The sequence below is a fragment of the Notolabrus celidotus genome, chromosome 21, assembly GCF_009762535.1.
Source record: "Notolabrus celidotus isolate fNotCel1 chromosome 21, fNotCel1.pri, whole genome shotgun sequence".
Lineage (NCBI taxonomy): Eukaryota > Metazoa > Chordata > Actinopteri > Labriformes > Labridae > Notolabrus > Notolabrus celidotus.
The window spans coordinates 14,698,343-14,712,303 of NC_048292.1; the positions used below are offsets into that span (position 1 = coordinate 14,698,343).

At 40.2% G+C, this 13,961-nt stretch overlaps 1 protein-coding gene across 1 annotated transcript in view; it reads left to right on the forward strand.

Annotated features, from left to right (window-relative positions):
- The window catches only part of LOC117804661 (proline rich transmembrane protein 4), a 39,660-nt gene extending 25,705 nt beyond the window's left edge, over nt 1-13,955 (forward strand). Inside the window, 2 exon segments of the mRNA XM_034672948.1 lie at nt 11,194-11,946; nt 11,949-13,955. Coding sequence (XP_034528839.1) covers nt 11,194-11,946; nt 11,949-13,267 — 2,072 coding nt within the window. The 3' untranslated portion in view covers nt 13,268-13,955.
- Nucleotides 13,956-13,961: the final 6 nt, after the last annotated feature.

The following is a 13,961-nucleotide window of genomic DNA, read 5'->3' on the forward strand; positions in this document are numbered from 1 at the left end:
AAAAGAATCACTCTCAGCCCAGTTCACAGGCGCAGATGTAACCCACATTACCTCACCCAGAATAGCAGATGTTGTCAACTGGTGTTCAAAAATAGTCTTGTCAAATGTGCCAGTAGCGGATGACGAGACACTCAGGGGCTCTGTTCCTCGGTGTGTCACGAGTAAGTGGCTTAAACAGCGTAACGGGGCTGTCTGCAATTTCATGAGTCCTCCCGAGTGAAAAATCTGTTGTGGAAAATATACACAACTTGTAGAATTAGTAGCTTTAATAGAGAATAAAGCCTTTGCTAAAATTGACCCTCAGCAGGTGATAGTGTGTTAAGTGCAGCCTTACATTTCCCATCAAACACAACCTGCTCCTTCTTAGTATGCATGATCGAACTTTTCCATGAGCTTCTACTAAATTGCTTTTTCTGAGGTGAGCCAAAGTGAAACTGAAGGCAATCAGAGGAATACTACACGGAGCTTTCAGCTTTATAATGGGGAGAAAACACGATGCTAATTAAGCGTGTGTGCAGGGTAGTTTTTTGCTTTACCCTAATGACTTCAGCTCGTCTACAGGTTAAGGTGACTGAAAGATTCACTAGTTCCTTAATTATGGTGAATGTGACAAAAATCAGAATATGTTAGTATACACAAAGATAGGCAAAATGTAGGATAATGTCTCAATAAACTGATGAAATGTTGACTTTTTAGCCATGCTATTGTAGCCTAGCTATGTATGTACAGGTATGTTGTCTTAACTACATCTGTTCCACAGTTGTGGTCCAGACTTATAATGAATATTAAACGGCTTTAACTGTTTGCTAATTTTGGTAATTGCTGTTTTGAGATCAGCTAACATACAAATCCATAATGACGAGTAGGGTTGCAAAATTCAGTGAATTTTCAAAGTTGGAAACTTTCCATGGGAATTAACGGGAATAGACCAGGAACTTGCTAAATTGAAGTTTGGCTCTTAATAGGGAACTTAAATAAATTTGGGGAAATGTATCTTAGCATAATCCTGACTAAAACAACCAGATTTCATGCAAGTACAGTTGAATATCAATGCTATTCCTCAATCACATGCACATAGCACACTGCTTACTGCAGGGCTATTGAGACCACGCCCCCTACATGCACTTTTTATTTGCATGTTGAATGGGAATTTTTTTGGGAGGGAGAGCGGCTCTTCTCATTTAACATTTTGAATGGGACTTTGTTGGGATTGCATTTTTGTTAATTTTCCATTTTTTTCTTCTAAGAAATACATTTGTTTTAATTGTATTATTTTGGATGGATGTCTGCTTATAACAAAACAAATATTTCTGCTGGGATATGATACCTTTCCATTAAATTGCCATTTAATTCCCATAATTTCCAATATGGAATATTTCCAAATTTCCCCAGTTTAACTTCCCATAGAAATTTACCGGAAACTTTCCACCCCTTTGCAACCCTAAAGGCGAGCCTGGTAAATACTATGTGGTCAAAATATTAACCTGTAACCTACAAAACTGCATAGTGACACAATACTGTTGTTAGCATTTAGCATACAAGGGTGCTAGCATACAGGTTATTCTGGGTTGATTCCAATTTTCATCCGTTGTCCTAAAATAGCTTTAACAGTTAGCTAATTATTTATTGCTATTTTGAGATTAGCAAACATGCTAATACATAATGGTAGGCATTGTAAAAATATTTAGTCAAAGTATTAACATGTTATGGTAGCCTACCATTGCAAGTGTGTTATGCTCGTTGACCTTCTCGTAACCATAACTCGTATGGTTTGACATTGACTTATAGTAGCATAGTGTTAGCTGTAGGCTAACTTTTGTTATTGCTGTTTCAAGATTAGCTAACATGCTAAACTAAGATGACAGGCATATGCTAAACATTATAAAGTAAAACATTAATCTGTAATTGTAGGATAGCACTGAGTCAATACAATGGTAGGGTGCTAGCATACCATGTTATTCTTGTTTTGTAGTTTCTTTGGTTAGCTGAGGCAGAGAAGTAACAAGTTAACAAAACATTTACAGTACATGTCACCGACCTTCTAAGTTGATATTGCTAACAGATATCCAGTAAGTTACTCATCTACACATCCTTCAAAACAACTTTGAGTTCTGATTTAGGTCACCCACATTACAGGACCAATATTAATTCTATATTTGCTCTGATTTTAGATAACTAATGCCTGAGGGAACATGTTTGACTTATTAGCTTCTGAATGAACTACTTTTAGGACAGAGTTGTCCTTTAGCGAGTAGTTATATGTCTATCTACTGTCCCAATGTAGGCAAAAGTCAGGAAAAAACACATTATCCAAGTCTTTAGATAAAACATTCAAAGTTTTAGTTGGTAAATTACCTGTTTATGCCCACAGGCTCTTTAGCTTTCAGTTTGTGTCTGTGTCTACTGTCCCTGGCATGAGAGACTTGTTCTCACTGGAATGTGTCAGATGACCGGGCAGTATTCAGCGGAACATATCGCTCTGATCCATCCTTGTACTGTGGCCACATACCAAACCCTGTCCAGGCCGCTTGGCCGGTGCAACAGCTGAGATGTGACATTTATTGACATGAGCGAGGGAAGGGGGGGGGGGGGTAAAAAAAGCGGCACCAGTTCAATACCTGTCACGTTTTCCACTAGGCCTCACTCAGGGGCATCAACACTGCCCTGGAAAGTAAACAAATGGACAGACCAGTCGTGGGCATAACACTGTAATGAACCATTACCTACTTTATCAGCAGCCCCCACGTTGAAAAACGCCTGCAGCTGTGTGTTTGTTTAACACTCCGGCCACTTTTCCAACATGGTTAATGTGTGTTTTGTTAGGATGACATTGTCAGTTCCGTCAAACAGGGAGACTGCAAGGACACATTTGACGCCCTTGTTTAAACTTTCAGCATGATTAAATATAACTGCTCTTTATTTTCTTACCATGACTACTGAGTATAAATGAGATGGATTTTATGAGTTCTGCCCTGACGCAATGCAGATTTTGAAAACAAAGGGCTCCCATTGTTTTTCCTTTAAGAGTTGAGAGTAAAGATTCATGTTGTCATGTGTTGAACTGTTAGAGCAGTGCAACTCTTGAGTAGGCAAAGTTCATATTGTGATCTTAACTACTACTGGTTGGGATACAATGCCACTAATTACACATTCATATATTATTTTCACAGATCACAAAAGACTTTATTTAGTGCTAGCATCCCCCTGTTGTACACATTTGTGGTTTCTACCACTGACAAACTGTAGTTTGTTCTGTGATACATTGTTTTAGTTATTTTGGGGCGTTCACTTTTATTTGATAAGACAGCTATCTGTCCTCATGTCTTTGCACTGGCTTCCAGTTAAATGCAGCATCCAGTTTAAAATTCTCGTTGTTGTGTACAGAGCACTCAATGGTCAGGCTCCAGTCTACATTAGGAAGCTGCTGAAGCCTTATAACTCTAGCAGGACTCTGAGGTCCTCTGATCAGGGTTTACTGGTTGTGCCTCATACCAGGTTGAAAACTAAAAGGAGACTGTGCTTTCCAGGTTGTTGGTCCTAAACTCTGGAACAGTCTCCCTCTGGAACTGAGAACTTTGGACACTGTTCATATGTTTAAAAAGCAGTTGAAGACCAGTCTGTTTAGACTTGCCTTTGTGTAATCTGTCTGTTTTTATGTCATGTTTTTGTATTTATTTGTAATCGCTGTTTTGCCTTTTAATGTTTTTCTTTTGTTGTTGTAAAGCACTTTGTGACCTGTTCTTGAGAGGTGCTCTATAAGCAAATCTCACTTACTAAAAAGAGACAAGAAATGTGGACAGTAAGGAGTGGGGGAACATGCAGCAAAGAATTTGGTGTATATGGAGTGCACTAACCGCCAAGCCAACCAGGCACTGTGGTTTCCAATACAATTTTAAAAGACATTTTAAGTCCTCTGAAAATAACTTTTAGGTCTACTGATGTAAATTAGCTAATAGATAACTCTGGTACAGCTAAGTGGCTGTACACGGTCCCTGTCAAAATAAACAAATAAAAAATAATTTTTCTACTTTCATCAAGTGCTGTCATCAGGAAGTGTTTTCCTTTATTTTCACTTATTTATTATAACCAAATCAAATAAAACAGGTACTAATACTATAAACCAGGGGTGTCCAAACTTTTTTCAAAGATGGCCACATATGATGTTGTCAGAATACCTCAGGACCAGTGGCTCCTACTGAGACTTTGGAATCCTAAAAGTTATATATGAAATATTTAACAACATTTATTTTAAATGTTTTCTCAATAAAACAGTAACTAGGAAGTACCATGTAAAGATTAGCAAATGTTATCTTCTTCTGGGGAAAAATGTTTTTCATTCGGGTCGGGCACTGTGGGAAAAAATATTGTCTCATTATTTTCCTATGGCAGGATCACAATCTGGATTTCATCACGCTGCTTTTTCATGTTGTTTTTAAGACTGTTCTGACCAGCAGACAACATATTAAGAACAAAGTCATTACTTTCCTGAGTTCTGAACATTTTTTATGCACCTGATTTTGCCTTTTCTGTACAATTTCATAATTTTGATCTCGTCTTGTGCCCTCTTTTGTGTCTTCTGAACTTTTAGTGTTCATCAAGAACATTTTCACAGCATGATGAAAACATTAATTTGAAAACCTGTCAGCTTTAAGAGTTCTTGTGTTTCTTCTTTATTGCCGTCTTGAAGAATTCCCAGAGCTTTGGCTTTAGAGAGGTAGTCCATAAGAAGCTTTTTGAGACATTTCTGGATTGACTTTAGTTTTGTTTGTGCGCTTGTAAGAAACTACAAATGTACAGATGATTCAGAGGGTGATGAATTTATGTACTATAAATAACACAATTTAAGATGGAAGCTTGGGGCCATAAATAAATGGACCTCGGGCCGCAATTGGCCCCCGGGCCGTATTTTGGACATGCCTGCTATAAACAATCAGAGCAAATAAAACTGTTTAATATAGCTAAGATATAACAACTACAAACTAACTGGCATTATAGACTTTCTAATTATAGTCTGTTAAGCATTCATTAATGAATCATTATATAGAAAACACATATTTATACATTAATGGGAAAGTTGCATGTTAACATGTTGCTAATGTTAGTGTTTTTCTTTACCCTCCTATTATCCTTAGGGTCAATTGGACCCCATTCAATGTTTAACGTCTCTAAGTTAATGATTAACATAATTTTTTGTCTTCATATTTCATGGCTTTCCTCATTTAATGGGGAAAACTGGGAAAACATAAAATCAAAATGTTGATATTTTCCAAATTCCTGTGAAAAAAAATTATGCATTGGTGTTCCTTGGGGTCAATTTGGCCCCAGGCTGTTTTATCTGTATCAAACATAAGAAATTTCAACATTTTACACACATTTGTTTCAGTTGTTTTGTATGAGATTGAGGTCACTTTTACATACATTTGTATAACCTAAAAGAAACATGAAGTACCTGAAACATAAACCTGAGTAACAATCAGTGTCTGGAGGTTTAAATTGCGGGGGTCAAATTGACCCCAATAAGAAAAGATGTTAGTAAATTTAAGGGTAACAGGAGGGTTAAAGTCCTACCTAGCAGAGAGGCTTCTCCAGCCTAAGACTTTGGTTTTATGTTTTTATGGAATGTTGTTCATTTGTATTAACTGATTAAAAAAAAGAGGGCAACATGTTCACTGCAACTAATTACAGAAATAAATAGCAAATAATACAAGTTAAGTTTCTTAAATGTCTGAGAAGTTCCAGAGGATACTTTGTGATTCTAAAACATTCAGTTCAGTCACTCCCAGCAGAGTACAAATAGGATGTTTGGTCCAGTTGTCAAACTGACTGAATGTCTGCACTACTTTTACTTCCCTGGCAGAGCATTGGGCAGTGTATTAATGTGTGCCACATCTGAATGTAGACAAAATAATCACACATCTGTCTCATTCTGTTCCCTGCCATATTTCCTCTTCACAGTGCAACACTAAAGCATCATTATTAGGATTATGCATAAGGGAGACATCTTTTAACGCCATTTTCATCTTTGTAATAAATATTCATCAGGGATTAATTAAAAGACAGAGCATCAGAGCAATAGCTCATCATTCTTTGTTTTTCCTGCTGTCGAGGACGTGATTAAGCTACAAAAGACACGTCAGGATTTCTTAAGTAAAACTGCTGCATTAAGCTACAGTAAGAGAAGCACCAGCACTTGGCAGTGGGTCATATTTCATCAAGCTTGACATTTTCATCACAGCCTGAGACAGTGATTGAGCTCTGGGGTCAGGAGATGAATGAGGTAAAATGATAAGGCCTTTGACAACAGCAGGCGGACAGCAGGGCAGTGCTGAAGCTTAAAGCACAAGTGAAAACTCTCTGTTCCTCTTGAGGATCTGAGGCAGGAAGGGAGCAAGGTTATTCTCACAAAGGGTGCTTGAGTACAAGATTGTGTCAAGTGTTCAAACAAATGTAAGTGCACTAAAATACGCATGGATATGAACACGCATTGACGCAAACTGTACAAGAAGAAGCAAGTTAAAGAGCTGCAGGCTGTGATGTTTGAGTGCTCAAGCAGACACACACAACTGTTTCACATATATAGAACATAATGGAAGAAGCAGCTGCCAAGCATTTGATCTACACAATCCTGGAAATAAAAGTAGAGAGCAGCAGAAGCAGAAAACATAAAGCCTGGGAAGAGACTTGTAAAAAAAAAAAAAATCAGGCCAGTCAGAGAGAACTGTCCCAGTTTCAAAATAACAAACCCACCTATGGGAGTTTCCCCTTTTTGAAGGCTGGTGTTGAAGGGAAATCATAAACAAAAGAGCGAATTAGGGGACCAGGACAGGAGACAGGGTGGGATGAGAAAATCCAAAACACAACCCATAAAAGTACATTCAAAGACAGATGAGAAAGACTGAAAACAAAAATGTCCAACCACATGAATTCCACTTTAAGTTTCACTGAGGAAACACGTTCGACTTCTTTAATGTAAACGCAGATATTTGCGGTCCTGAAGTCTGCCCATTTAAGTTCTCAAGGTCAACCACTTTGGGATTTCTTAAGGTTCCAAAGTGGCACATTATATGACCACCACTTGTAATGTATTCCCCAGGCCTTCTTTTTTTATTGGGCAGAAACTATGGTAATGTTTTTGGCTAGTTCTAGCAACTACTAGAAAAAGAAAAACCTCTTGTGATAAATATATGTATCACATACATGTGCAATACTTGATTTCTGGTGCAATACCTCATAACCATGTGCAATATTGTAATTTATTCCATAACATATTTTATTATTATATTGATCTACTACATGTACACTCTGGCTTAGGCTAATTTAACTTATTTCATGTCTTTAAAAGTACTTCTATAACTTTCTTTGTACAGATAATATTTTTATTTTTATTTAGAATTATTGGATTTGTTTTTAGGTTTCTATATTTATTGCCCTTACTGTGTTGTTGTGTCCTTACTGTCTTCCAATGAGAGGCACAGCTGACTTGATTGACAGGCGGGAACACTGTAGCTGTTGGCTAGGAATCTCAAAGCCCGCCTCTTTACGTCACAATCGCTCGACAGCAGCAATATGGCTGCCGCCGCCGATTGGCCTTAAAGCAATGCTTCAGAAACAGATGGGTGACATCACAGATACTACGTCCATATTTTATACAGTCTATGGATGCGCCCCATGTTATTATGTAGTCAGCTTCGCTTAAAGCTGGGGTTGGTAATCAGATTTAGATACACTTTTTGTCATACTGGTTAAAATGATCTTTATGTCCTGATGGCAATCAATACATGATGTGTTCCTAAAAAAGAGTGAAAAAAAAACTGCTATCTACAGCCGGAGTAAACCTGGGAAAACACTAACCAATCACCGTTTTTTGGCTCCCCAAATTTTAAACCAATCAAATCCCGTCCAGCCGTTCTGCCCTCCTCCTGCGCGTACATTTCCCCGGCGTGTACTCCTCCGAGTCCCCGTCTCCTGCCTCTACTTCCCCTGACTCTATTTACTGCCCCTCTCGCTCGTCCTCGGGCCTGTCCCATCTGACCTGATGAGGTGCTTTGCTCAGGACTGTAGTCCGGATCAGAGTCTAAAAAGCTCTCACCAACAAGCAGAATAATTAATGACGTTCAGTAAGTCCTACAGAAAATATATATTTATTGTAGCATCCGTCCGGACGCTGTAGGGATGACGAGCCGATTCGTGAACACGTTGAGCTTTAATAACCGGTCACTGTCGGCCGTGATCACGCCAACCAACAAAGCAACAATCAATGTTTGAATGAATGAAGAACTTCTCCTCTTGTCTCTCCTCTCTCCCACTCACACACTCTACACCTCTCCTGATGCCTTCACTGACCGTCAACACTGTAGGAATTAAGAACATCTACACTGAACACGTTTAACAAACAGTAGAGCTGTTACAGTATTATATGTGTTATAACTTTTCTCCTGATATCGTGTCACTGGTACAACTGGATAATGCTAGCATGATAGTTGTGAGTACTAACAGCAGCCATGTTTGTTTGTGTTTTTAACTTTCACTTTGATAATGTTTTGGTGAGGACCGGTTTTGAATCAGTCACGAATCGTATGGTCGAGAATCAGCGGCGCTCGTGCATGTGAGCGGGGGGGGCGTCGTTTTGGAGGAGCTCCGAGGGAGGAGGGGAGGGGTTAGACGGAGTCATGAGGAAAAGCTACATTCAAATTCATGCTGGTTTTCCGAGACTACCAACCCCAGCTTTAAGTATGCTAAACTAAATCAATTTTTTAAGGGAAAGTGTTATTTTTCTGTATTACATGTTTTGAAATCCTTTAAATTTCATATCAAAGACTTGTGTAAGTGATTTAATTGGATTTCTGTATTGCGACACCACTTGTTGCTTTGCAAGCTTCATCATAGCTTCATCATTAATCTCTGTGGTGTAGCAATGCTATCACACAGATAGCTAGTACTAAATTATGTGTTCAAACATTTTTTTAAGCTCATCAAAACTACAAAGGTTTTCCGTTACTCATCTACTTTTGTATTTTTCCCAACGCACAGTAGGCTACTTAATTTTATTTCCCTTTTTCCTTTTTGTTTTTCTATGTCATTCTCTTTATTTCAGGCGTTATGATACCCGAATTCCAGCTCTTATTCCAGTCCATTAACTCCAGAATTTGATATTTAAGCACAGTGCATGAATATCCGGCAGTAGACTGGGATTTGAGGGAACGGGTTACTGTTTTCTTTTCTATATCTTTCGCTCTTTCCAAGAGCTCACTGTACTGTATTAAGCTGTATAAAAAACTAATAAAAATATTGATTAAAAAAAATAAACTTAAAAGGCGACTGTAGGAGACCTTATATGTGTCTGCTGTTATCAGAATAAACTGTGTTGGAGCCAAAAGTAAATGTCTGGTTCATCACACACGGCAAGAGGCAGCTCATAAAGCCGCTGCACGAAAAACATATTATTTCATGTGTGCCTGTATCTTGAGCCACGCTACGCCATTCACTTTGTTCAAACATTTGCTTGTCGGTGAGTCGAACCCTCTAAAGATAATAGGTCCCCATCTACCATGTTTCATGAAAATCCGGCTTGTAGTTTTTTGATAACTGTGCTGACAAACAACCAAACAGGACAGTAAACACACCCTCCCCGGCTGAGGTAATACATTTATAAGCTCACACCTCACTAAACCTGCCTGCTGTGTGATTTACTGAGCTGTCAGTTTATCCTGTTCATTTGTTCCCGTCTCTATGGTCCATTATAGCACCTGGCTCTTTATGAAGGAGTGATTGTTTCTGAAGAGCCTGCAGCTAAGTGACTAATGAGCCTGTGTGCGTGTGTGTGCTAATGGCAGGGATGCAATTAGAAGCTACTTCCCTTCTATCTATGGAAGGTTTTGAAGAGGCATTATTTACTAAAGGTATTTTCTGATTGCAAAGACTGCATGTATGTAGAGACTGTTGTGGTATATCAATCAATCAATCAATCAAGCTTTATTTATATAGCACCTTTACAAATCAATACAAATCAAATGCAACCCAAAGTGCTTTACAACGATTGAAAAACAAGAAAGAAGCAGAAATAAAACAATGGCAAGACATATTAGGGGAAAATAATAATAATGATCATAAAAAACTAGTACTAATAAAAATAAAAATAGAATAAAATAGAGACTAATGCACACCAACAATAAAATATGTGTTATTAAAATAAGTTAAAGCATCAAAATTAAGAATAAAAATAGTTTAAAAAGTTTTTAAAAGGGTAAGGATTAGAGTTGAAAATAAAACTAAAAATATCAATAAAACTGAAAAGATAAATAAAATAAATGAATGAATAGATAAATAAAATTAGAATAAGATAAGTTAAAATTACTAAAATAATAAAGCAGCATTTAAATCAATATTACATTAAAAAGTAAGGAATAAAAAAATACAAAAAATAAAATATATATAGTAAATAACAAGGTTTATGCTTTGAAGCTTGATAATTTGGAGACTTGGAGGTTGAAAATGTTTGTCTTTTGCCCATCTGTGAAGCATTATGCTGTGTGAAGTGACTTGTTTCAACTCCCCTTTCAAGTTATCCTTTTGTAATCCAACAACATAAATATGTACGGTACAAATGAGCTTTGCAGGCGTCTCTGTAATGTTCACGCAAACACATAGTTGCCCCTTAATTTCCAAAGCCAACCCACTTCCTTTGCAGTGTTAAAACAAGTCCAATGCAATCATAATTGACTGTTCTCCCATGGAAACTCCAGATGGCTTACGTAATGCAAGAGAAACTAGCTCTGTGGTTCTCAGTGGGCTGATTTGTAACACACACACACACACACACACACACACACACACACACACACACACACACACACACTCCTGTCTCCTCTTTCAGGCGCTGCTCGGTTTGAAGTTGGCTTCTTACAAGCTTTTAAATAGGATTAGCACATTTGGAGGAAGGCACGCTTTCACCATTCTGGGCCTGAGCCAAGATGTTCCTGGCTGAGTTTGAACGCTGATTAAATGTTTCTGTGATTTTCTCATGAGTGCGAGATTAGTTTGCTTTTAAGTGACATAAAAGTTAGACATTTACAGCTAATGCCATTTCCAAGTTTAGGGATTTTCTTGTTCTTTGATACGTCATTCAAAACTAATCGTGTGTACTCCGGCATTCAAAGCAAATCTGATCAAACTGAATTTCTGCTTGCTTTCCAGGCATTCCCAAAGAAACTGCCAATATTCCTGCGTACACAGAAGACTGGATGACAGGTCTGATGGACAGTGACATCACCTTCCTACCTGACTGCAATAAAGAGCGCTCTGGGATTTGCAACCTCTCCGACACCTGGGACGTCACAACCCCCTTAGATATCAAGCCAACACCAAACACCACTGCCACAAACCAATCGATAAACCCCTTCCTGATCCCAGCACCCCTCATGTTAGTGCCCCTGTACACCGACTGGAACAGTGCCATGGCAGCTTGGGGCCTTGCATGGGAGGCGCATGTTTACGGTGCTGGATGCGCCTTCGCAATGGTAACACTAGCCTCAGCACTCAATCTGCTGTGCTTGCCCCTACGATGCCCATCCGGATGTGGCTACTTTGCCCTGGTCAGCCTTTTTCTACTAGCTGCTGGTTGTACCAGATCTTTCTCGCTACTATACGATGCCTACGGCCACCAGGACCGCTTACCCTCCACAGAGGCCTCACTGATGCTCTACGAAGCACCGTTTCCCTGCTTGACTGCAGCTTTCGGCCTGGTATTCCTTCTCCTCTCCATGCGCTCCAGAATGCAGCTTTCTTACTCAGCTTTCCAGAGACCGTGTTTCCTGGCCTGCCTTGTTGTCCTGCACTTTGCCGCTGCATTCGGACCCGTGACGTTGCTGAAGCTCTACCAGGAAAAGCCTCCCCTTTGCCTCTTTCTTTCACTTCTCTCCCGTGGAGCCTTTGTCGCACTGTCCACATTTTGTCTGCTGCCTATTTTGTGTTCTACATCTACGTGAGGGCGGACTCCAAGCACATCTACCACCTAAATAACACTTCTCCAACTCCAGCTGAGCGCTACAACCGCTGCCCCTTTGCTGAGAGTCGGGACTGGGACCGTGCCGCTGTAACCGTCTGTCTTTCAGCATTGTTTTCTCTAGCTTGTGCAGGACTGCAGTTGTACGCAATTCTCAACGCTCTGGGTGTTGCAGGTGGGGAGGAGGTCTTCCATCCTTGGCCCTGGTGGGCTTTTCAATTCAGCTGCAGACTGTGTGAGCTGGGAATCTGCCTCACCTTAGCCTTGGTGGTTGCACAACCTGTCTATTGTTCTGACCACCTCCCGGCTGCAGGGAGCTGCTGGACAGAACTGCTGGCAACCAAGTCCCCAATCCTGCCTGGGACCTACCAGTGGAACCTGAGCCAGCATGAAAAGCTTGCGATTGTTGATACAGGAGGGCTCGGAGAGACAGAAAGCCTTCCTCTTTACACTCTGATGGATGAAAGGCTTGGCTGCAGTTTGAACGGCCTGGACCTTCTCTACCACAGCAACAGGGCCTTGGCTTATCGAGATTTAGACTTGGATGACTTGCAGGGTTCAGCAAAACCTGAAGATGGAGGAGGCAGAGATCCCTCAGGTGGATCTTCATTTAACAGTGACTCCACAACAGACCTGCGGCCACCTTCACCCATCAACCTGCGCCGCAGTATAGACGAAGCACTCTTCAGTGATTCCCTCTTTCCCATGAGCCTCTTCAGCCCCACCAGGCCCATTCGATGCAGTGATCTATCAATGAACAACCATTGTGCACTTCCCAGCAATGGCCTCTGTGATCCCCTTTCGTCTGACGCTGGCCTGTATCGGACCTCATCCTGCGTTGAGATGACCTCCATACCCAAACCCCCTCGTACCCAATCTCAAGGAGACACTGTTGAAGGTGCTCCACCATCTCCCTCCCTGTCCTCATCCTCCAGCTGCTCCTCTCCTGATCGTTGGAGGGGCAGCTCATCCTCCTGTTCCCTCTACAGAACCTCTCTGGGAGGCTCCTCACTGGTCCTGTGCCCTAGCCCAGAGAGAGGCTCCCTTCAGCTTCAGCAGCAAGGGGGTACAGGCCAAGTGCCATCCTCTGGCCACCACAGTCATGCTGACCCGCAAAGGAACTATCAAACACTGGGTGCAGCCTCTCAGGAGAGTCTGGACCTGGACATGTCGTCTGAGGCAGACCGATCCGTGCAGGAGGAGTTCATCAGTGTTTGCAGACAAATCGATGCCTTAAGCATCTGCAGCGAGACTATTGATTTATAAAAAGGACTGTCCGGTCAAACAAGGGTTACAATGAGGACGTTTTAAGGAGGGTGCAAGTGGACTGTCAGAGTTTTTGTTTCTTTTGTAGAGTATGGTAGCTTTTGAGTACACAATGACAGACCAACAGCTGCCAAACTGAGGGTTTTTGGAGGTTTGATGAGGTTTCTAAAAGTGGTCAGAAGTGAATGTCTATGAGGGTCAAAGTGCCAAGAATGTCAAAAGCCAAAAGGTAATTTGTAACTTTTACATGTTTGATAACGGCTGGCGAAGTTTGATACAGTCAAAAGAATTGTAACATTTTACTGGAGTGGAGAAAAAGAAGAATTTATTTGTACAAATGTTTTTATTGCATTCAGACATTCCAATAGATAGTACTGTGACTGAATTAAGCACTTATTAAATACTACTGAAGTCATACCCTTTTCAAACTCTGCCAAAATCACTCATTACATCTCATGTTTGATAATATAACTGAGTCTATCTATAAACTCTCCATATCAACATGCCGCTTATTTTTGGAGTAATGGTGCAGCAGTGCCCTCTACTGGTAAAAAGCACACTATGTTACCTTATCCTCCAACATTAATCATCAATGGATTATGCTTCTACTCACACTTGACCGGCTTACTAATTTATTTATGTTCATACTTTGCTCAAAATAATGTTTAATAAAGTTTGTTTTATAAGGTTCGGT